Source organism: Acartia tonsa, chromosome 14 (assembly GCF_053477335.1).
Source record: "Acartia tonsa isolate MP-2025a chromosome 14, ASM5347733v1, whole genome shotgun sequence".
NCBI classification, from domain to species: Eukaryota; Metazoa; Arthropoda; class Copepoda; order Calanoida; family Acartiidae; genus Acartia; species Acartia tonsa.
Window position 1 is genome coordinate 20,192,037 of NC_137273.1, and position 25,960 is coordinate 20,217,996.

Consider the following 25,960-nt stretch of genomic DNA (forward strand, 5'->3'; position numbering starts at 1 on the left):
CCTTATAGGCCTACATACTTCTAAATGCCTTATAGATAGATAGACAGATAGCTAGGTAGATAGTAAAGTAGATAGTAACACCTTATATTCATTGAAAAATGTTGTTGAAATTTTGGCCTCCGCCAAAATATGGTTGATCTATGCCAAAAAATTACCCATGCAAAATATTTTTTTTTGTAATACAAAAATTGCGATGGTACAAAAGCTTTAAAAACAGGTCTTTTTGCAGATTTAAAAAACTTTGCAGTGCTTGTACCATCGCAATTTGTATATTACAAACAAAATATTTTGCATGGGTCATTCTCTTCCATAAATCAACCATATTTTGGCTGGGGGCCAAAATTTTAACAAAATTTTTCTTGGACGAGACGGGGTATTATGTACCAATGTAATTTCTACATTTTAGTACATTATCGGACTACTGGGTATCTGTTACAAAAAGTCCACATACTATCTAATGTACTGAGATGTCATATAAGACAAGAAGTATCGGAATAAATATTTATAGTACAAAATATGTAATCTTTCACATGAATTAAGGAGTTAGCTTGTTGGCTAGAAAAATACAAAAAAAAACATTTGTTTTTTGTTTTAAATAAACATCCAAATAAAATATCCTAAGGAAATATTTCAAAATTCTTTATTTTTTGTTGGGTTGGAGGGGGGGGGGGGGAGGTGATTATATGATAGGCCATATAAGTTAGATGGGAGTACTCATAAAAATAAACAATTCCAAGACATCTAAACTTCTCTTTTAAGGAGAAACCAATCGATCTAGCGGTTAGTGCTATCTTTTAATGCAGACATCACACATACATAGATATCCTCCATTTGTTACATAAAATTACTCAACATACGATCATTTGTCAATATTTCAATAATATTGAAAATATTTCGATGCATGAGTACATTCAAACTATTGCATAGCACAATTGGTATTAGCAAAACTACTCTATATATTTACCTGTACGCCTGTCTTCTTTACTAAGAAGGTCAGCAAAAAATATATAAAAAAAAACTTCCTAAAAATGTCACATATAATTTCTTGGTTACCGTCTCTTTTTTGGTTCTAGTTCATAATAAGGTATTCTACAAGAATATTAACTCTGCCCTGTATCATTCTGTACAAACGGACAGGCGAACATTTTAACCCTAAGAGTATCATAGTGGCAAACAAAAAAATTACTTACAGACGCTCATTCTTGAAATGGCCTCCATATTTTGTTCTGTTTCCCAGAAGTTCAATAATTTCTGGGATAGCTGAAGCAAAGAGGGCCAGGCCGACAGTCAGGAAAAGAACCTACAATTGTTAACAGATTGATTATAAGGTGGCTACGCTTTGATTTTTCACATTAATAGAAAAAAGTCCTTACCATCTAGAGGCCCTGTATTTAAAGGGGATTGAAGATGGGTTGAGAGAGGTAGAAAAATTTCTTAAATCAAAAACCCCTATATTTAAAAGTAGAATACACTAATACTATTCTAGGACCTACGTTAAACTTCCTTTATATATAGAACTGAATCGGTTCAATGGATAGCGAGATCTTAAAGGACAAAAAATAAAACCTTACTACAAACAATCACTGTTTTAAAATAATCAAGATAAATGAGTAATTGTAAAGTTTTTTAAGGCATTGTGAATAAATCACTGACTATGGCATATTTCGTAGGACATAAAAATCTCATAAAATTTAAGCAAAATAAATTTGCATATATTTTTTAAGTTGGATAATAAAACAAAGATGCTAGTCACCTGGAATGCTCTGCCCAATGAAGTAACACAAGATATATCACCATAACCTAAAAACACAATTTGTTCCAAAGATTTTCCAAAAAAATTTTCGAAGATTTTAGATATTTGATATTTCATTGATTTTTTATATTAAATATCTAAATTCTAGTAATTCTTTTTGGTCATGGAAAGAAAATGGATTTGCGGGTTTTATCGTATTTTCACAGTAGCTTTTGAAAGGTTATTTTAGGTTAGGTTAGGTTAGGTTAAGTAAATGTTAGTGATTGCCCCTCAGGGTTAGAAAACATACCTCTCAGGGCTAGAGCTCCCCGCAGGGCAAAAAATAGGAGAAAAGCTACTGTGAAAATATCACGGATCCCGAAATTGCGTTTTCTTTCCATGATTCACTTTTTTTCATACATTCTATATAATATAATTTATGTTATACTAAATTAACAAGCTTTACAGACAACACCCATTTTTGAATTATAATGCTCGTCACAGCATTACCGACAAAGTATATTATATACTGGATGCTAGTTGTTATTTAGCATCTTAACAAAAAAAAATAATCCGTCTATCTTAAACAGCAGCAGTAAACATATATGTTTCCTCCATGTTTATAGAGAATTGAGTCAGAAGGACGGACTTTTTGAAACATACAGTAGCTTTTTATTACGCTGGTCCCCAAAGTTTTATGATAACATTTTCCGATTCAAGTTCGTAACAACTTTGGGGACTATATTTTGATTGGATTTCAACTACTAATTGTAATCTACAGAAGGGGTAATTTTGTGTATCATCATTGGGGATGCACATCAATCTATTGACCATTGTCATATCTCTTTAGATCCCTCAATTTAATACTTAATGTAGAAACCCCAATTGTAGAAAAGCTTCGCTTTAATAAATTTATTTTACCTACTGTAGACATTGTAACCATAAGGAAATAGACACAATCCCAGTATGTCAAGCTCTGAAGTTTTTTTTAATTATATAGAAATTAAAATGAAATAGTTTGAAAAGAATAGTTATTTCTCGCATCATATTATTAACAGCTTTCTGCGGATATAAAATGTACAATTGCAAGAATAAAACCAGCTTTAAGCCCTGATATTCAGAAGGTACAAAAATTTTAATTTGAAAATATGTATTACACATGTACATAATTGCAAGTGCAATTAGGAAGGAAAAAGGATTGTTGATTTAATTTATATCTTTCACTCCTTCTGATGTACTTAAGAACATTTGTAAATCTTTATCCTCATCTAAATATAAAGTTGAAGTGCAATTTGTATTCAATCAAATGCTCTTGTCAAATCAAAAACTTTCCTGACCATTATCAAAATCTGGGGGATCGCCTGAAAATAAAAAAAATAATATTATTATTATATATCAAAGAGAAAGTCAAGGGCAAAATTCTCCACATGGGCTAGAACTCGAGCTGTAGTTCTCTGGAGACTCAAGTGGATTCACAATTAAATATTGTTTTCTCATTGTCATTGTTTGAGTATGAATTAGATTAACCAAAATTGTAGGGTTTACACCCTTTATACACCTTAATAAGAAACTAGCGGCTTCCCCCCTAGCCTCTAGGGGCTGTGCCCCAAGAAGTTTGATCAAACCAATTTTTCGTATTTTAGATTTAAAAGAAAAATTTAGAAAAAAAAATTTCTTTTTTTTTTTGGGGGGGGGGGGCAGTCGACCCCACTATTTTGATTTTATTTTAAAAAGAAAGAAAAAAATATTTTTTTCTGGGGGGGGGGTATCATTTTTTTGGGAGGTTGGGGTTGTCCCACCCCCCAAGAAAATAGTTATAAACCTTCACGGGGCCTATGAGAAGCTACCCTGTAAAGGAGAACCCGATCGGTTCAGCGGTTAGCGATATCCTTTGCTACAAACAAACAGACAGACAGACATTGTTCTACTTTGTATTATAGATTTGTAAGCAACATATTCCTGTCCCGGTAAAAAAAGACTTTGGATATCATCCTTTAATCAAAGCTTATATTATAACTTAAAATATTTTAGACCTGAGTTCTCCAAAAGATGAACAATTCCAGCTGAGCAGAGCCAGACAGAGATAAACATAGCAATCAGTTGTGTCAATCTAAATAGATATCATTATAACAAAGTAACGGGATCTCTCTCTCTTTGTCTGTCTGTTTGTGTGAACTGCTAAACTGATATGTTTCTCCCTTACAATGTAGCTTCTCATACGCCCTGGGAAGGTTTAAAACTATTTTTGGGGAGGGTACCATCACCCTTCTAGAGAAATAGAAACAGACACGCCCCTAGAGGCCTTTAAAGGAAGGAGGAGGGTGGGGGGGGGGGGTAAATGAAATAAAATTAGATGACAAAAAATGTATACTATATAAGTAAAAATATTTCCGCTAGGCGACGCTTTTTTAAATAAATTACCTATATATATATGTAAAATTCGAACCTTTATTTAATGTTTTGAATCTTTTTAAAGATAAATGTTTCAAATAATATAATTTCATTTTCATCTATAAATTTATCTTTAAAAATGTGTACAATTTGTACATTCAAGTTATTTTATATATTATGGGTCTCATAAATTAACTATTTTGAAGAACCGACCATTTGAATTTAGATCCGGAGTATTTATATTTATGACAGGAGGCATTCTCCTTAACCATTGTATATTAAACCAGCGGCTTACCTCTAAAGGCATTTAGTGGCACTGGAGACAGGGAGGAGTTGAATCCCAACACCCATTTTTTTTCAATTCAGATTTTTTAAGAAAGTTAACAAAATTTTTTTTGAGAGAACACCCCCAACCATCCCAAAAATAACCCAACCCGATTTTTTTAGGCAGGTACCTACTTCTTTTTAAGTTACCTTTTGGGGCGACGACTCTAGAGGCTAGGGGCGACGCCGCTAGTGTGTAAAAAAATGCAGGTACCGTAAAGTATCTTAAAGGATGAGACATACACGATACATTGATATACGTCCCTAATTTTGATAATAAAATTATCCCTTTCATATATTAAAACTATTGTTGGAAAACTTGGACAGCAAAGGTTTGTACAAACCAATCAGTCTCCAACATTTTACGCCAACGAATAAGAAATTGTGTTTATAAAATTCAAGGTACCATCATGATTTAAGTATAATGTTAAAATATATTACAATATTTTATTTTGTGTATTATATTTGGTTCAAATTTTAAATGCTAGATATCTCATTTTATTTTAAAAATATTGTGTGGATTATCACAATATTTAATGTTTAAAATATTTTCATGCTATATTATACTTTGAAGACATCTACAACTATTTATAATTTTTAAATTAAATAAATTTTACTAATTAAATTAAATAAAAAAAATAAAGTGTAGAAGAAATCAAATTTAATTACCTACATTCTCGAAATGTATTCTAGTGGTCCATAACATTTTGTTTGGTAAATTTCTGTAGAGAGTTTAATCTCTCCTTTTAATACTAAGTAACTAATTATATTGAAAATGGAATCCGTTCTTAAACTAAGATGCTTATCAGAAAGGCAAGCATAAGTGGATATAGATAAACCTACATTCAACAACTGAATTCCATTTCAAATTGCTAAATTTTTAATAGTTATGTAGTGTAATGTTGGCATAATCTTGTTTTGTGCTTTAACTAAAGGGGAGTGGGTAAAAAGGGGGGAAGGATTTAAATTTAGGGGAAACTTTCACTTGGTATTGTTCGTTAGAATCCTGGTCCCTAGTCCCTACCTACATTGATTTTAAAAAATAACCGAAAATTTCTGTGAAAGATTAACTATAAAACTGTATTTCTTTAAAATGTTAAATATGTAATTAGCAGTTACTGAGATCTTATATTATAACTAGAAGATATTAAGATTACTTGTTTTGAATAGAATTAGAATGTTATAATTTTATAATAGTTTCTTACAAATATTAAAAATAAAAGTTCTCCATCATGCTATTGTTATGAACGAAAATATGTTTTCTAAACTTTGAAATATTTTGACAGGAATTTAATAATAGAAAATATGCTATTATACGCCGTTGCTGCAACTCAGAGAAAAATATAGAAAAATATATTATAAATTGAAATGCAAAAAGTAACAGAAAGCATCTCTGTGTGTGTGGTTAAGGATCTCGCTAACTGAACTGATGGAGATCGGAGGTACTCTCTATCAAAATAGTTTTAAAACTTTTCTGAACCTATATGAAGCTTACTATAGAAGAACCATGTTAGAACAGCGGTAACCGAGATCTTAAGCTAGAGACAGATAGACATCCTGATACTTTTACATAAAATTATAAATATTTGAAGGTAAAGGAAAGGTTCACAAAAAAAGACTTAAATCTTAAAAAAAAAGCATAGAACCATCCTATGAGCCTATGTGAATCTTCCCTAAAATTGGGAACTTTATTGAAAGTTTTGATGACTATATCCCCCTCAAATCAAGTAAAGGGGGCGTAATCGCAAGTAATTATACAATCAGCAAAGAAATGTCAAAACTGTGTTTTATCAGTTTTGTTAAAAAATCATACAAAATAAACATTAAAATCTTATTTACTTTTACCATATATCCATTAAAAACTTCCACTTGTAATCTTGGCTTCCTACTATTAGATGGAATCAACTACAAATTTTATTTAAAAGTTTACCTAATTGATGTTGATAGCTTCAAAACATTTAGGTATTGCAAAATATCTAAAATAAAATTATAATATTTATCTTATGTTTTAAAATAGTTGGAAATATGCCTAATAAGATCCCATGAACAGCTATAATGATAGGACTATAATCATCTCAGATACTTTTTTTCGGGGAGGTAGGGGACATTAGCTTGTATATTACTGGTGTGGTATTCGGCGACCCTGAGCCATGCTGTATGGCAACCCTGACCTCGATTCGGAGGAGGGCCGAGAGCCCTCCCCCGAGTAACGGGGGAATGGGTCCACCTGACCCCTCCCCATGCTTTAAAATTGATTATAGATTTGACAGCCGCATTATGGCTAATCTGCACTGTTTGGTTCCCCACCCCTTTCCAGGGATGGGGGATAATTGTTGCCCACTTTTGATTAATGCATGTATATTTATATTGAACTTTTGATTTAGTATTAATTATTCCAATCTGTGTATTTATTATTTGTTGTATTATAAATCAGTAACCTTTAGACTCTGAATAAAGTAACATCTGAGTAGATTCTGTTTGTTATTTGGTGATATCTAGAGAAGCCCAGCTTCTCTATAATTATACGTGTCCACGTCTGTTCGCACTGCCGTAATCATTGAACTTGGGTAACGGCCACTAAACCGAGGCGGTTACCACAACTTGGTGACAGCTGTGTGAGATTACGGCAAACACAAGTGTAGAGCAGATGCGCAGCTGAGACTTAGGTACTCCCAGCAGTAAACTGGCAAAACTGACACAAGCAACCTGAATTACCCACCCTGGATAGCAAGGTCTAACTCTGTATCCGGCAGTTGTGGAAGTGAGAACCTTAGTAACCTGCCTGGGTAATAGTATCCAGCCGGCAGAAGACGAGCAGAAGGAGACCAAGTGGGCCTCCAGAGCTGCGGAGAGCAGCGAAATCTAACGGAAGACCGCGGAGAGCGGCAAAATCAGAGCTGCGGAGAGCAGCGAAATCTGACGGAAAACCGCGGAGAGCGGCGAAATCTAACGGAGAACCGCGGAGAGCGGCGAAATCTAACGGAGAATTGTGTGTGAACGGGCTGAAACAGGCCCGCCAACTGGCTGAAACAGGCCAAGTAACTGTAGACGGCTGAAACATGCCCATTACCAACTGCGACGGATAGCAGAATTCGAACCCACGGCGCTGCAGGACGGGACATTCCCTGCCGCCACCACCTGGATTCGAACCCGCGGCGCTGCAGGACGGGACATTCCCTGCCGCCGACTGGCTGAAACAAGCAAAATAGCCGCGAGCTGTGAACGAAAATACAAGTGTAGTGTATCAGTAGGAGAAAAACTACGCTAACCCTAAGTATCCTGGGAGGCTACAGTGCAGCCGCCCACCGAGAAAAGCAGATATTGTATCAGATTTTATGTATTGTCACCCTGGTGTGAGGGATAAACAAAAGATTTATGGGCAGGGACTGGTAAACAATTGCCGGGACTTTTGATAAGCCAAAAATAGAACCCAGGTGCGAGATAACAATGCATTGGACCCACAACCCTGCAGCACGGCAAATACACCACCCCTACCCCAACAGAAGGGGAGGGTTCCCCCATAAATCAAAGTGAATATAATCCAAGGTGACATTTTGATAAGCCAAGGATTAAGAAGAAGCCCACCTACTTTTTATAACCCAGTCACCTGAGGCCCGCGGCACCCCCCTCCCCCTCTGGGGAAGGGCGTCCTTATCCCGTCCCCTCACGCGTTCCCCCTTCTCCCCGCACTCGGATAAGTCCGTCTACCGTGCAGAGCCAAGACCGGGAGAACGGAGCGCATCACACGGGTTGCGCAGAGAAGCTCGGAACGCAACGAAATCCGTCGGACAAAAGGGATAAAACGGACCAATGGGAGAGCAGATTGAGGGATAGACGAGAGTTTCACCTGTGTGCGCGCGCCCTGACTGTGCATAGGCGCGTTGTGAGGGGTATTACACACACACACACACACACACCAAGGAGGGGAGCTACTCTATAGCATACAAAGGATAGATCCCAAGGAATTGCAAAGCTCCACCCCCTGTCTACAGTGTGATAAGGAAAACTAAATCAGTTCCTGACAGCAGTTCAGACCCTCAACAACTTCCTAGACCTACCAGCCTACCCTAAAGCTGAGTGACTAGCAAGAAATTATCCTAGTGTATACATATTTATATTTGTGTTCCAAACTATCAAAGTGAAAAAAGGTAGTGATTGTTGGTATAGTGACCAAAAGCGTAAGCAGCCAATAGTTTCGGCTTAAATTCGTGACACGACGCTGAACCTTTGACCATATGGAGCAACAACAAGCTCCGGGAGGCGATCAGCTCCAAGGATGGCTCCAGGATGACCCCCAGCCGGCTCCAGCCGAGTACCGCAAGCTGATGCTAAGTAACCTGCCGGAGTACAGGGGGCCGCCCAAGCAGTCCTGGAACTCCCATATACGGCGTCTCGAAATGGCATGGGCGGCTTACAGAGTACCCGCCCATGACACGCTGAATCGCCGCAACGCCCTCCTACTATCCCTGGCGGGGCAAGCGGCGGAGATGGCCTCCCACCTGTTTGGGGAGGCAGGCCAAGCCTTGACCTATGACCAGGTCAAGGCCGAGTGTGAAATGTTGTTCCGGCCAGCCTATGAGTCATAGACCTTGAAACAGGCCTTCCGTGACTATAGGCAACACTTGACGGAGCCCATCCAGGCCTACATCTCCACCAAGTGGCGCCCTCTACAGGGAGGCATACAGTCATGAGGACCTTGAACTCCTCATAGATGAACTGAACCGCGGGATTCGCAACGCCAACGTGAAGCGCATCATGATGGGGCACGAGATCGCCTCGATCCCTGAGTACACGAGACGTGCCATGTTCACCGTGACCATGATAACCAAGCAGCTGAAGGAGGGTGTGTGCCTGGTGGACACAACCGACGGGCTTACAGGCTCGGCCAGCGTCCAGTTGCCCAACTATGATGACTTGGAGCCCATGGAGATTGGCGCCCTGGCTCCGGGTCTCCACCAGATGGGGAAGGTCGCACCGGACGAAGCTTCCAAGATCCCTGGCCGCTGCTACCGATGCCATGGGAAAGGCCACCGGGTCAGAGATTGTCCTACCCCCCAGGAGGTCAGCCTAGAAGAGTGCCGCCCTCAGCCCCGCCATGACCGTGTGAACGTTGCCACTACGCAGGCCATACGGCGGCTGAGTGCAAGGCCGATTGGGACCAGGTGGCCGGGAGGAGATGTCTAGCCGGCAAGGGCGCTAACTCGGGCAAGTCCAGCTCCCAGGTAGCCAACATGGAGGGAGGTGCACCGCCGGCGGCACCCCAGCAAGCCGCCACCCCCAGCGCTGTGGGCCACCAGGAAGGAATGCCACAGTTTGGAACCATACCAGCGAGAATCAACGTGCTGGGAGGAGCGGCTGAACCCAACCTGGTCGGCCTGGGGTTCAGCCTAAACCACATGGGGCCAGAATATGTGCAGCCAACCAACATTGCGGAGCCAGAAGTCCTGCGGCCGCTGCCACTGGGTCTCAACATGATGGTACCTGCCAGGCCGAGCCCCCCGAAGGAGGAGGTGACCCCCGTCACCCCCAAGGAGAGAGGCGGCCGCCGAGTGTGAGAGACAAGAGGCGCTAGCCAGCACGGCTGAGACGATGTACGGGGTGACAACCGTCGCCGCCACCTGGGAAGGACGAGAGGTGCTACCCAGCACCCCCAAGCCGATGTATGGGGCGACAACCGTCGCCGCTACCGAGAGACCTGACCCCCGGGACGAGCCCGAAGCCACGGAGGAAGGGGTGACAACCGTCACCCCCAGTCAGCTTGAGCCCCCAGCCAGCCGAGAGTGTCCGCCCCCTGGCCGTCCAGCCGTCCCTCAACCTCAACTGAGTCAGGATAATTTAGAATTAACAAATGTATTGTATCAAACATGTTATTAATTACAGTACTCAAGATGCATATAATAAATTCTATAGTATTTTTAATGAGTCATACTCAAGACATTTCCCATTTAAAAAAGTTAAACTAAATAAAAATATTCATAAAGTTGAACCTTTTATGACAAATGCTTTACTTAAATCTAGAAAGACAAAATTTGAGTTATATGACATTAAACTTAGAGAACCAACTCAAGAAAACATTTCTAAATACAATGAATATAGAAAATGCTATAACAAAGCAATTAAAACAGGGAAAAAATTGTATTTTCAAAAATCTTTTGAAGAAAATAGGAATGATTTGAGAAAAACATGGTCAATATTAAGGGAAGCAATAAGGAAGCACAATGACAAAAGTTCAGTCATAACTGAAATTTTTAGTGATGGGGTTTACTATAAGGAGGGGAAAGATATTTCTAACAAATTTAATGAATTTTTTACAACCATTGCAGATGATATTACATCTAAAATAAATCCATCTGATAGAGACTGCACTTATTATACCACTGCATCTGACTCCATATTTTCATTTACTCATATTCAGCCTAAAGATATAGTAACAATTGTAAATGGCCTAGAGTCTAAATCAAGCCAAGACATGCTAGGTGTTTCTAATAAACTTATGAAAAAAATCATTGAAGATATTGCTATTCCTCTCACTCACATTATAAATTTATCCTTACAGTCAGGCAACATTCCAAATGAGCTCAAAATAGCCAAAGTTTTGCCAATTTTCAAACTTAAAACAAAAGAATCTGATCTATTAAGTAACATGTCTAATTATAGACCAATAAGTCTTCTGCCAATCTTCTCAAAAATCCTTGAAAAAATAGTTGCAAATAAACTTACTGCATATCTTGATGAAAATAACCTTATTTACAAACATCAATATGGCTTTCAGAAAAAAAGTCAACCATACAGCCCATTTTTCATCTAATAAATGAAATTGTAAAGAATAGTAATGATAAAAAGTATACAGTTGGAGTCTTTTGTGATTTACAAAAGGCTTTTGATTGCTGTTCTCATAGGATCTTGCTGGACAAACTTTCTAAGCTTGGAATCAATGGTACAGAATTGACTTGGTTTAAAAATTACTTAGCAAATAGACAACAATTTGTTTACATTAACAATGAAAAGTCTGATATGAAATATATTAACAAAGGTGTACCTCAAGGATCTATTTTAGGACCCTTACTATTTTTAATTTATATCAATGACTTAGCTAAATGTACTACTCTATTTACATTACTTTTTGCTGATGATACCAGTTTTTTAATTTCGGGTAAAAACCTTCATGATATTATTAGTATTCTTAATATTGAATTAAGAAAAATAACTTATTGGTTTAGAACTAATGAGTTAAGCCTACATCCATCAAAAACTAAATTTATGATATTTACAAAAGATGAATCAACAATTGACTTTGATAGCATTAGTATTAATCTTGATCACAATAATGATAACCAAAATGATCCAAATTTGGTACACAAACTTTCATATGTCAACTCAAGGAGTGAAACTCCTGCAATTAAATTTCTAGGTGTTTATCTAGATCCTAAATTAAACTTTAAATATCATATTGATATGATAAATAAAAAGATTTCACGCTCATTATTTGCTATAAATGCTGCAAAACATATTATTGGCGGAAAAGCATTGCAAACTCTATACAACTCACTTGTCCATAGTCATCTTACATATTGTGCCCCAATTTGGGGAAGTGCAGCAGCATCAACTCTTGATAAAATTGTAAAACAGCAAAAAAAAGCACTGAGAATAATTACCAACTCAAAATATAATGCACATACTACAATCTTATTTAAAAATTTAGAAATTCTTCCTGTAACTCAACAAATTGTCTATTCTAAATTACAATTTATGTTTGATTACGTTAATCATAGGCTTCCATGTTCTTTTGATAACTTATGGATTAGAAATAGCACAAGAACAACAAGAGTTCTTAGAAATAATCAACAGTACAATGTTCCATTTGTTAAACTTGAATCTTTTAAAAAATTCCCTTACTCTGATCTACCAAAGTTATGGAATGAAATCATTATTCCTAATACTAATCCTAATCCTGAAAATGATAATAATAATGACGAGGTTATGTATACTTTTAGCACAGTTATGTCAAGAAAACAATTTTGTATGAAACTTAAAGATTTTTTATTGGAAAAACTTAATTTTATTTGTAATAGAGAAAACTGTTCTGAGTGCATAAATAGATCTTAAAAATTGATTTCATAAAAAAAACCTGGTGATTTTTTTAAGGAGGGGGGGGGGTTGTCTTTTTTTGGCGGGGAGGGGAGGGTTGAATATAGGGCAAAAGTCAAAGTGGCATTCTATAAAAAGATATTATTTTGAATTGAGAAATTTTCTGTTTTTTTGAAAAATAATACAATGACATAGGCTTGAAGTATTGCTTTTTTTCCTTTTTATGAATTTTTTTCTTCCTCCTTTCTTTTTAAATTAAATCTCTACTTATTAATCTTCAATGATATTTTAAAACTTAAAATATGGTATTAAACTTATATACAACAATGATCCATCTTATTATTTTTTATATTTGATTTATTTTGTTTTACTTTTCTCTAAATTCCTTCATCTATTTTTTTTTCTCCATCTTTCTTATTTTTTACTGATTTCTCTTACATAATATGAATGTTTATTTGTGTTTTTTTCTTTTTTTTACCATCCTCACAACTCAATTTAACTAAATTAAAGTTTCAATTTTCCCTTTTTACAATTAATTTGTTTTATATTCTTTTTTTTTCTTTTCGTCCTCCTTAAAAAAGGGCTCCAGGAATCAAATACACTATCCCCATTTTGGTCAAGATAGTACTCCTGTAGCTCCTGGTGCATATCCTAAAAAAATTTTTCCTTTTATTCCACCAATTTATATTTAGTTAATAATTAAACTTAGTATATATTATAATATTTTTGTATGAGACTAAACATCATAATGTAAACTCTAAATTGTCAATAGATAGCAGCAATTTAGAGTATTTTATGTGCTATCTCCTAAGCTAGGGGGTACCTGGCAGCACCAAATAAACATTATTATTATTATTATTATTGTTGTGCCCCCCCAGCTTTGCCTGTGCCCCCTGCACCAGAAGCTGGGGAAATTGAGATTTGTGGGTATCAGGACTCGTCTGTGCCACATGCACCTGAGTTTCTAGGGCTGGGGAGGGATGTAAAGCAGGGCGAGCCTGTGCCACACACACTAGAGCCCCATGCCACTGGGCATGCACTTGAAGAGGGAAGGGCCACTTCGAAGCTAGGGGAGCCGACGCCCCACCAGGCGCCAGTTGCCTGTCAGTCCGTCATTGGGGAGGGTATAGGGAAGCCCCGGGCGTCTAAAGATAACACTCAATGGAAATTTATATCTAGCCAGGAACAGACAACCAGGCCCCCTTCCCAAGGAACCGCTGTGACCAGAGATGAGAACCCGGCAGCCGAGAACCCGCAGATGCGTGCACGGGGATGGTGGCCGTCCAGCCGGTGCTCCCACTGGTGGATGGTCCTGTGGGGCCTGCTGCTAGCAGCTGTGTGGCCCACCGCCAGCTACGTCTTGATAGGGTGGGACTGTGCCAACCCCACTCATGTTACAGCCTTCAATAAGGAGCGGATGTGTAGCCAGGAGCCGCTACACCAGGAGGTGTCCCTAGGCCATGAAGTACACATCCTGCAACAAGTCAAGATCCGGGAGACTACTGGGTATAGCTGCCAGCTCACAGTGTCCCAGTGGACATTCAGGTGTGGCGTCTGGGGCCACCTGAAGGTGACGTCGGTCCCCACCCTCATGCGGCCAACCAAAATTGACCCAGAAACTTGCCGAGACCTGGCCCGGAACCGAGTCTACACCCTGCCAGGCAAGACAAAGCCATTGACGTTCCAGCTGAACCACCCCCTGTTCTTCACCCTTGATATGGTGGGGGCGCTGGTAAACAGCCCCGAGGGGGTGGGTTGTGAAGGAGAGGACATACACTTTGAAGGCCAGCTGTATCGCAATGAGCTGGTGCTCCAGGAGAGAAGACTGCTAGTCAAGGAGGAGACCTACGTAGTAGAGAACGGATGGGTGGAGTCCCAGTCCTACCACCTGACCCTGGCGTGTCCCCAGTCAGAGCTGTCCTGCGTCACCGGAGAGGCCACGTACGTGTGGGACCACCTGGGAAGAGATTGCCCCTTCAGGCTGATCCGCAGCCTCCAGCCCAGCCTGGTGATGGATGCATTCTTGGTGGACCATCAGGCACAATTCTTCATTAACATGACTACCCCCACCTCTATAGTGAACTGCGACTTCGAAGCCCATGCCACCAACCACCCAGCATTGTTCGTGGCAGCTGACCCGGCCGCGGCAGCGTTGCCCAGAGTGTCGGCCAGGGACGTGGATGTCCCCCTCCAGGCCCAGATACACGCGGCCTGCATTGGATTCACCCTGGAGACTCGGATGCGGAGCGCAGCAGCAGAAGAGGTGGCGGCAAATTGTTGGAAGCTCCAGCAGTTGGACCCGGCGCATCCGGTGCGTGTCCAGGGGAGCACGTTTTCCATCTTGAGGGGAGATGTGTTGCTCCAGCTTACCTGCCAGCGTAATAAGTACGTGGTAAGGGAGAGCAACGAATGCTGGGACAAGGTGCCGGTGGAGCCCACCGGATTTGTAGATGCCGTGACGAAGGTGTACAGCAGTCACGCCACCAAGATTCCCTGCTCCTACACCTACCCCTTAACTGTGCACGCCGAGGAGGGGTGGATAGAGCTAACTCCAGCCCCTAAGAAGAGGCTGCCCCCGCTGGAGACACCCAAACAGCTGCTGACCGAGCCCCTGGATGACTTTAGCTCGGGAGGGTTGTATTCCCAGGCCGAAAGAATGATTGGCAGCAGCTACTGTCGTTTCCGGCGTACAAGGCCGCCATGCTGACCGGCCTGTCGTACGGCTCCTGCGTCCAGCAGGGAAGCTGTTCGGCCACAGGAGACCATGGCATTGTGTCCTACAATATCGACAGGCTGGCGGAGGAAGGGGAGGAAACACTGGACCTCTGGGCTGGATTCAGACAGGCCATCCACGAGTGGGGAGATGGCGCAGCCATACTGTGTTTGTTGCTGTTGATCCTCAAGCTACTGGGGGACTTAACCATTATCTCCCTGGCGGCAGCACAAGGAGGTGTACGTGCAGCCCTGAATGCAATATCACAAGTATTTCTGTACCATCCAACTCTGTACCGCAAGGCCTTCGCCAGGGCCAGGGCCAACCACGCCAAATCTCGAGACTTCTCGGTGGATTGGGATGCCATTCCTATTGGCCGGGAAATGGCCGAGAAAATGGTGTCCATGAAGTCCTCCGATAGTGGGAATGACCGCCCAGGCAAGCCCGGGCCTAACTCTGGAAACGTAAGTGGAAACCCCCGTGGCCCCTCGGGAGGCCAGGCTGCCGCCCAGACGGTAAATCTTGCAGCCAGTGCTCCAGCCGCTGCCACAGCCAACCAGACCGCCCTGTTGCTGACCGGCCCCGCAGCGACCGCGCCCCATGGTGGCCTGGCAACCGCTGGCACTTATCTACGGGCCCAACAGAAGCCAGCCTCTACCTTCTACCCCACGTTGGGAGCTCATCAACTTTAAGAGCCTGCCGATCACCACTAGGATTCCATTGAATTGTTAACCCCTGTAAATAACAGTCCCCACACCCCTGAGGCCGATAAGGCCAGCCGTCCATGAACACCCCCCCCCCCCTACCGTAGGGTGGGGGAACCGTTCCACAAGGAAAAGACTGAAGGCCTCAACCACTGTCGGAAGTCTGGCGGGGCAGAAAACCCTCCCAGCCTTCCGAGGGGAGAGTTGTGGTATTCGGCGACCCTGAGCCATGCTGTATGGCAACCCTGACCTCAATTCGGAGGAGGGCCGAGAGCCCTCCCCCGAGTAACGGGGGAATGGGTCCACCTGACCCCTCCCCATGCTTTAAAATTGATTATAGATTTGACAGCCGCATTATGGCTAATCTGCACTGTTTGGTTCCCCACCCCTTTCCAGGGATGGGGGATAATTGTTGCCCACTTTTGATTAATGCATGTATATTTATATTGAACTTTTGATTTAGTATTAATTATTCCAATCTGTGTATTTATTATTTGTTGTATTATAAATCAGTAACCTTTAGACTCTGAATAAAGTAACATCTGAGTAGATTCTGTTTGTTATTTGGTGATATCTAGAGAAGCCCAGCTTCTCTATAATTATACGTGTCCACGTCTGTTCGCACTGCCGTAATCATTGAACTTGGGTAACGGCCACTAAACCAAGGTGGTTACCACACTGGTACCCACAGTTTTATTATTATGTTCTTTCATTATTTTAGAAAGTTGGGCCGGATATCCGGACATTTGCAATATCCGGCCGGACACCTGATATTGAAACTATCCGGATACAGGATATCCGGCTGATTTATTATGCCGGATATACAGTTATCAAGCAGGATATTCGGTAATTTGCCGGATATCCGGCGTTGGCCAGATATCCAGAACAACCCTATTTCAAAGTATGGGTGATTTTATTAAAGGGGGGAGGCGGATGTGCCACTTTTTTAAACAAAAAATAAAACGCACATGATCTCAGCCCAAAAAAGAGTTACAGCTATAATATTCGGCACAGCAATTGCTTTTGTGGAGAACAATATGGAATTGTGAAGAAACGGCGGAGGAAACGCCGCTCCCGCCGAAAACCGACGTTTCCTGCCGAAATTTTTTTGCCTTTTCTCATCTGAGAAAAACTTTTTTTTGATAAAAAATTCCCTTATATTTTCACTTGACACTTGTAATATTTTACACCTGCAATTTTTTTTTAATATTGACATGTTTGAAATATTACAAGTGTCACGTGAAAATATAAGGGAAGTTTTCATGAGAAAAAAAACGTTTATCTCAGATGATTGAGAACTGTCTAATTTGGCGAAAAAAAGGCAAAAACAATTTGGCGGGAAACGGATATTTTCAGCGGGAGCGGGGGTTCCGCCGCCGTTTCTTCACAGTTCCATACTGTTCTTTACAAAAGCAACTGCTGTGCCGAATTTTAGAGCTGTAACTCTTTTATGGGCTGAGATCATGCACATTTTACTTTTGGTTTCAAAAAGTGGCACATCCGCCTCCCCCCTTTAAATTGGTAAATTAACTACCAATTTTTAAATCTACAGTTTGATCTACATAGGGGATAATTTTGTTTATTATCATTGGGGATGTACGTACAGCAATTAATCAAACATTGTCAAATCCCTTAAAAAATAAAATTTAAAGTGACATGAGAAATACCTTGAATTAACTAGTATTAAGATTGTAATAATAATATATTGATATTCGAAAAGTAAAGGAAAAATATTAAACCTGGAATTGACATTAATCTCAGAACTCTCAGGAATCTCAAACCTGTAATCATAAGGTTTTAGATATATCTATCTATGACTACAACAATATCTAGTTAACTATCTTATCTGTCTATCTATCTAAGTACATACCTATCTAAGTTCATTCCTTATAGAAGGAATAGTAACAAAGTGTAAAAATATGTATGTCTGTCTGTCTATCTATCTATCTATGTACCAACTTATTTCAGTTCTATCCATATAGATAACTGACAAACATTGGTGGAATAGTGAAATAATCTGTATGTCTGTCTCTCTATCTGACTGTATGTTTGTCTACACTCTATCTATCTATGTACGTACCTACCTATCCAAGTTCTATCTATATAGATACTGACAAACATTGATAGAAAAGTTAATTATCTGTATGTCTGTCTATCTCTCTGTCTGTATGTTTGTCTACACTCTATCTATCTATGTGCCTACCTATCTAAGTTCTATCCATAAAGATGCTGACAAACATAGGTGGAATAATCTTTATGTCTGTCTATCTGTATGTCTTTCTATCTATCTATATACCTACCTATCCAAGTTCTATCCATATAGATGCTGACAAACATAGGTGGAATAGTGAAATAATCAACAAATGACCCAATCTCAAACATGAAGTGGAGCTTGTCGTTGGCTGCAACAAACTAAAAAAAATGAAAGCTTTACTTTCATTGAAAATTTCTGGTATAAAAGTAAGAGAATGTCTGTTTGTTTTGTGTTTCATTGTGTAGCGATGAATCTAGCCAATCGCTTGAACGATATGGATCTCATTTACTGTTAAGCTTATTATTGGTCCCCCAACCCTCCCAAGAGAAATCACCTAAAGAAAAAAATTATCGCCCCCCACAAAAAATGTTTTTTTTTACTTTAAAAATAGAATTGAAAGTAAAGTGTCGACTACCCCTTACCATCTCTTTCCGCAAATGCCTCTAGAGACCTCTACGAGGAGTAGCCAACAGTTATATAAATAATAAGGTCAATTTAAAAGTTTTTCTGAGTCCATTAATAGATTAACTGGCCCACTTTTTTACATCATATTTCCTGTTTAGAGCTTTTTAGAGTGATATTCATTCTTTGGAGCTATATTTAAGTGGTCAAAGCGAAAACCTCTTACAACCTAATATAATTATACCAGTGACCCTACGCCACATTTAATTTTCTTTAGAAAACAAATAGGAAAAGTTTAGTGTCGTTATTTTTCTAGGAAAGGGCAGACGGACAGTAATCCAGACAAACGGACAGTAATCCAGACAAACGAACAGTAATCCAGACAAACGGACAGTAATCCAGACAAACGGACAGAAATTGTTCTCTAATGAAATAACATCAAAGTTTAGTCTAAGGGTGTTTGGTCTAATTTGTTTCTTAATGTAGATAAACATATATTTTTAAACTTCCTATTCTGAAGATTATGAATCTTATTGTTTTAAATTTTGGTTTTATAATTTGGAATTCTAAACATATTTCTCTTTTAAGTGCTGCTACTCTATAAACAAACTAGTTGCTTCGCCCCTAGCTTTTAGGGTAAGTTGGGGAACTAAAGAAAATAGCCTAAAACCACACCAAAAGAAATTTTTAAAAAAAATTACACACATTATCTCTTAGGAGGATGGCGTTACCCTCCACCAAATAGGAAAAAAAACCTTCACTGTAAATAAGAAGCTTTATTGTGAAGGAGAACCATGTCAGTCCAGCAGCTAGCGATACCTTAACATACAGACAGACAAATATTGTGTAATCTGTAGAAAAATTATAACTCACCCTTATCAAGAAGTAGATCATAAAGCCCACGTTGAATACCATATCAACCATCTGGGATGCGTTGTCGGAAAACCTTGTTGAAAACACAGATGCCATATTATTTTATTTGTGTGCGTAAGGGGGGGGGGGGGGGGGTTTAATGCAACCATCTAGTAATCAATGTATAAATGGCACTTAGAATTCGAATTTCAATCTGAAATTTTGCATGAGGAACCCTTGGTAGGTCTATTTTCCCTAAATCGAATAAAAAGTTAGAAAAAGTAACGGCTAGCAGCTCAGCCGTTAAGCCGGTTTTTGGCTATTTTCAGGGCATATCCATCATTAATTACGGAGGAATCAACTTTTTGAATGATAGTTTTAAATTATTCGGTCTAAAAATGATACTCTTGGTATTTTATAGCTTCTACCAGCCTTTTTTAGTCGATTCTAGCTGTTAAACAGCTAGTACTAGAAATTTTAAAAAGTTTATTGGTGTTTTTATCGATAATTTTGCCCTAAAAAAAGCCCCAAAACAGCTAAACGTCTGAGCCGGCTGCCGATAGCCGTTACTTTTCCAACTTTTTAATCGATTTAGGGAAAATAGACCTATCAAGGGTTCCTCATGCAAAATTTCAGATCGAAATTCGAATTCTAAGTGCCATTTATACATTGATTACGAGATGGTTGCATTAAACCCCCCCCCCCCCCCTTTAATTGGTTACACGTTACTTAATCGTTAAGCTTTATTTTGCCGCTACTTTCAAATTAAATTGTTCTTTTATAAATCAATATTTTTCATTTCAAGTATTTTTAGTTTTAATTACATTCATATTACTCTTTTAAAAACTAGCAGCTTCGCCCCTAGCCTCTAGAGGTGTAAGAGGTGCTGCAACCAATACTTTTAAATGAACTGCCTAAAAAATGGAGGAGGATTTTTTAGTTTTGGGGGGTTTTGGGGTGTCCCAACCCCCAATAAAATAGCCTAAAACCCCCACATGACCAGTCTGTATATTCCCTGAAGAGAAGAATCTAATCGTTTCAGTGGTTACCGAGATCTTAAGGGACAGTCGGACGGACAGACATCAAGCTACTTTTTAGTATAGATAGATTCAATAAAAAAATTATGGAATCCGTTTTAACCTGACACAGTGTTCTACTCCTTCCCTAAAAATATAATTGAAATAATTTAAAACATATATTACACTAATCATAAATGAAGAATAAAATGAATAACTATTTGATAATTTTTATGATTTTTATAATATAAGAAAACTACAAAACAATAGACTTGCAAATATATAAACTTACATTGCTGAAGGATAAATGGCGATCTTAAGGTAGGATATCGAATTAATATAGCCCCCATGCAATGGTTATAAACAATAAGAATTTATGATTTTAAAAATCCAACTTACATGGAAGCATCTCTAAAATACACAAGCAGAGAAATTACTGATAAAATAAACACACAGAAAACCTAAATAGTTAAAAGATATAAATTAATATTCAACTAATCTATAAGTACCCTTACTTATCTTTATGTAATATTAATGAAAAGATTAAAGTCCCTCCACATATTATGACGTCATACGATAAGATAGCCAATGTGAGGCTAGTATACACTGTAATTAACCAATGGTAAAATTTATGCGGGCCTCTCATTGGCTATTCTATCGTATGACGTCATAATCTTATCAATAGCTAGTGACTACGCCCCTAGTTGCCTCTACTTGACGTAAGGGGGGAAGTCACCCCCTCCTTAACTTTCAAGTTTTAAAAAGTAAAGAGTAAAAATACATTTTTGGGTGGGGCGTTTTTTTACTAGGTGCAATCTATCTTTGCTTAATAGTTATAAACCTTCCAAGGACCTCATGGAAGCTACATTGTAAAGTAGAACCATAATATGTTCTTCGGTTAGCGTAACAGACAGACATATATCCTCTTACTTTTATATAATAAGTACGGATCTCAAAATAAAAAAAGTATATTGCTCAATTTAGTTGATGTCATATTTAATGATTTATTGACAATGCATAAAAGGTATATTTTTATAAAATTTTACTTTGCTGCTTATAGTTGTTTGATTTATTTATAAAAAAGTTTTTTAAAAAGCTTACCAAGATTTTACCAGCTCGTGTTTGACCTAAATATTGTCAAATGTCATGCTCAAGTCAAACTTACTTAAATTATCCTAGGTAAAGTTGTATGGATTTTTGTCCGATAAGATATCTATAACTAGTAACTACTGAAACGATTAAGTTCTAATGAAGCCTTGTATTGGATGGTTTAGCCTTTTTTTAATTTTAAATTTAAGTAGATCATCAACAAAAAGCCGTTTTATCAAGTGTCGGTTGTATGATAAATGTTATTCAGCCCTCAAATCTGTAATGCTTCTTATACATCTGCTGATGCTTGTACATTTTAAAATAACATGATATTTGGTGACAATCCTGAGATAAGTTCACCGGCCCAGTTCTTAGCTTCAGCATAGATATCTCCAGGTGGGACCACTTCAACATCCTGGGCCTACATACACACATACAGTAATACAGGCATTAACCCTTAATAGTCAGGGGGGGAAGAAGTGTGGGCTTTAACCACCCGCCCCCCACCCACCTCTATTTTCTATGTGAAAAAGAAGGAGGACTATAACTAGGTGTCTTTTTAAATATAGGTATGACACATAATTGATTGATAAAATTCTTAATATCTCCATTCTGGTGGGTATAGGATGCCAGCAAACCTTGTAAGGTCATCCAGGTAAAAAGCAAACAAAATTTTGACATAAACAAAGCACTTTATGTAGTTAAAATTTTAAAATATCCCTTTGCAGTACAAAACAATTTTAAACATAGATGTTCAAGTCAATTCCCCCCGACTGTTTTAACATAGATAGCCAATTAGACTACATAATGAACATAGTAAAGAATATAGTAGACGGAGAATTTTGATTATATCTAATCTTTAAAAATTGATCAGTTGCAATAAGGTTTGAATTGATTAACATATATTCCGGGGTAGAAGGAGGCGTAAAACGTCCGAAATAGGATTAAAAAGGCAAAATTTGGTAGTTTCAACTATTTTAAGGCAAATTTTTAATTTTGTTAAGGCCAAATTATTCCTTTGGAAGAAAAATGTAGTTCTTGAATCACAAAAGAATTGTTTCTTGCGTGATAAAATAAATAGGATATAATTAGATTTTTGTACAAGGATGTTGAAGCTTTTTTATTTGAAGTTGGGGGTTGGGGGGAGTGGAGGGTGGGTAGATAATAATAGTTATAAAAGATTCGGATGGAGGGGGATATCTAATGTTTTTCCATCACCTCCCCTACCTCTCTCTTGGTCGTCCTTATTTATGAAAACTATTTCTTTCAACCATAATTAATTTTTACATATTTTTACATTTTTTAATAGAAAGCAATATTAAATGGATAATTAAATGAACAATTTTTAATTTACTAACCTTTAGAATCTTTTTTTTTAGTTTTTTCCTTTTTATATCACACAACTCTAATAACATCGATAGAAAAATACTTTTTTATGTGACAAGTGAATGAAAAAAAGAAAAAAACACTGGTTGATAGTAAAATTTTAGGATTTTGTACAGTATGTAGAAAAAAATTAAAATAGGCAATTTATTAATTTAGATTGCTTTTGAAGCTTTAAATAATAAAAAAAAGTGGGTACAATGAAAACATGATAAAAAGTTATCAAAGATAGCAGAGTTTGAAAAATTTCAGTTTTTAAAAAAAAATGCTGTACAAAATTTGTATAATTTTACTGTCAACCTGACATCATGCACAAAAGTATGTTTCATAATAAACTGAATTGTTGGTGGAAGTCAAACACACAGAAAAGACTCAAATCAAATTGTTGTCACAAAGAAATAAAAGGAAAGAAGAATGATCTAATATATTTCTTTTCATTACAGTTGAATAACATTCAGGAGGTGGAGCACTTCTCCTGTTAACACTTCACAATTTTATAAAAGAATTCAACATTTTTTAAACTTTTAATTTCAGTTTCAGTTGGGTTTTAGCCTTTAGGTAAAAAAATAATTTTTAATATGACTTTATTAATTCCAAGAGTAAAAACAAAATAAATATTTTATTTTTAATTTTTCTTTTTGGTAACACCCCACCCCCCGGCCCTCCCTCCTGATTTTTTTTTACAATTAGGTTAGGTTAGGTTATATGGTAGGGGGCTGAGTGCCCACGGCTAGGCCGGCTAGGGGTTGGGGCACCGAGGCCTGTGTCATAGTTTTGTGGAGGGGGGGGGGTGGGGGGGGGAATGGGGGGGGCCCCAAAATTTTAAAAATAAAAAAAATAATCCCAAGAGGATGATACCACAAATTCTTTTGCTAAAAGAATGTAATTTTATATCCTGCATATAAAAAAATCCTTTCACTTCTGCCTTTATAAAGATACCACTTTGTAGAAACAAAATTGATAAAATAAAAGAAAACTGCATTTATATTCAATTGAAAGTTTCTGCCACAAAACAAGTACAAACTGGATGAATTTTCATAAATTTTGGACAAAAACAAAGCAATAGAAGATTGGGTTTTGGCATTTTTGTACTCCAGTAGTACCTTGTATTTAACAAATTTAACAGATAAAAGTGTGAATCACGAACGAAGATAAGTGTCCCTAATGGTATTTTCTTATGTCAGGCTTGTGTAAGCTTTTAGTTAAGTATTCCTATGAAGTTTCTAAGTTATTGTTAAGTATTCCTAAATGTAGTAATGTTAAGTAAGACTTAGGGAAGCTGTAAGGTACCTTATGAAGTTTACTAGGGGTTCCTATTTTGTTCTTAGTTACATTAAGTTATGTCAAGAAAAAGCAGGTTTGATACACGAGTACCTTTTTGGTTATGTCTTAAAACAGCCAATTGTTTTTCTAACTAAAGATTTTAAAAAATATTTCTATCTTTTTTAAGTTTTTGAGCACGGTTCCTTGTAAATTCTGCCACATACATCCTATCTGTGTTATACATAATAGCAATTAACCATCTAAGGCCTCTTTAAAGATATTTTTTATTTTCATAATTATAAAGAATGGTTACTTAAAAATATTTTCTATAGGGTGATTTTTTTAGTAGAAAATATGGTAAATTAACCTCCCCAATATATATAAAAAAACACAAATCATATTCAAATATTGGAAATGGGCAGGTGTGCTAAACATTTGCAAATTATTTTTTTTCGTTAAAATTAATGAACAACAAAATAGATGTAATTATTTGATAGCCTGATATCTAGTTGCCGAATGTGTACGCAGTTTCCTGAGTGTTTCCTCATCCTAGCTCAATATTTACTACTAACTAAAAATCTTCAAACTTCCCTCAAAAAATCTAAATTTGAATGTATAAACGATTTATACATTATAAATTTGAATTTTTCAAATTTTGATATTTTTTTTAAAGTTTGAAGCTTTTTTAGCTAGTAGTAAATATTGAGCTAGGATGGGGAAACACTCAGGAAACTGCGTACACATTCGGCAACTAGATATCAGGCTATCAATTATTTGATTCTACATTTAAAGAGCTATAATTCAAATTTTATTACAATGAGTACACTTTTAGTTATTTATAATGTTTCTTTTTTTCTATTTATGTAGATGAAAAAAACTTTACTCTAATTAAGACTTATCTTTCATATTTTTTGATTTTATTTTTTAATTATTTAATTAGGGTTACATAAAATTACTTAGGTATACTTAACATATAAAAGGTATCTTATCTAGTTAAGTCAGGTAGAAAGCAAGTACAAATTCTCATTCAATCCAGGGAGGGAGGGGTCATTGGGCTTTCTAAAATATTACATTAGTCCCCAAATTTGTATTATAACGTTTTCTTGTTCAATAGCTTAATAACTTTTGGGACTTTTTTTCGAAATTTAATTGGTATGTTCATTAATCTTAATATCCAGCCGTTTCAACCACTAATTGTACAGGACAAGGACGTCCAAGCTTTTTTATATGGGGGGGGGGGGAGATCAAAATTCAAAAATTTTGCCTAGGCATCCCAAAATTCAATTTGGGCGGGGTATCAATTTATCTACTATTGTCTTATCCCTTTAGATCCCTGATTTAGAACTGATCATGATATATTCATTTATGTTCCTTCATATGCGCTAAAATCCGTATACTAAAGTAGCAGGATGTTTGTTTGTCTGTGTGTCTGTACCAAAGGATCTCGCTAAACGCTGAACCGATCGGGTTCTCCTTAATATGTAGATTCTCATGGTTTCTGGGAAGGTTTATGACTATTTTGGGAGAGGGTACAACCAACCTCCCAAGAGAAATGACAAAAAATCGATAATATTTAAAATATATGGGAGACTTCATTGTAACATAAAGAGAATTATCGTAAAATAAAGAAGTAATGTAGAGACTTTAACAAATAAAAACATCTAAAGTGCCACTAGAGACCTCTAGGGGCGTAACCGCTATTTTAGAAATAAAGTAAAAGTGAAGGTAAATACAATGGTCATAAAAAAA

General features: G+C 37.7%; 1 protein-coding gene across 4 annotated transcripts in view; it reads right to left on the reverse strand.

Moving 5' to 3' along the window:
• Positions 1-25,960, reverse strand: part of LOC145306086 (calcium-activated potassium channel slowpoke-like) — a 115,096-nt gene that overhangs the window by 79,983 nt on the left and 9,153 nt on the right. For 2 of the 4 annotated variants that reach the window (XM_080148011.1, XM_080148014.1), the window contains exons 5-17: positions 21,910-21,985; positions 21,578-21,602; positions 20,876-20,937; positions 20,601-20,624; positions 19,482-19,554; positions 18,253-18,364; positions 17,692-17,733; positions 6,378-6,423; positions 3,766-3,842; positions 3,065-3,093; positions 2,654-2,708; positions 1,754-1,800; positions 1,191-1,300 (exon numbers count right to left, since the gene is read on the reverse strand). In XM_080148011.1, coding sequence (XP_080004137.1) covers positions 1,191-1,300; positions 1,754-1,800; positions 2,654-2,708; positions 3,065-3,093; positions 3,766-3,842; positions 6,378-6,423; positions 17,692-17,733; positions 18,253-18,364; positions 19,482-19,554; positions 20,601-20,624; positions 20,876-20,937; positions 21,578-21,602; positions 21,910-21,985 — 778 coding nt within the window. Of the gene's footprint in view, positions 1-1,190; positions 1,301-1,753; positions 1,801-2,653; positions 2,709-3,064; positions 3,094-3,765; positions 3,843-6,377; positions 6,424-17,691; positions 17,734-18,036; positions 18,062-18,252; positions 18,365-19,481; positions 19,555-20,600; positions 20,625-20,875; positions 20,938-21,577; positions 21,603-21,909; positions 21,987-25,960 lie in introns of those variants that run through there. The other 2 variants (XM_080148013.1, XM_080148015.1) reach the window with 2 other exon arrangements.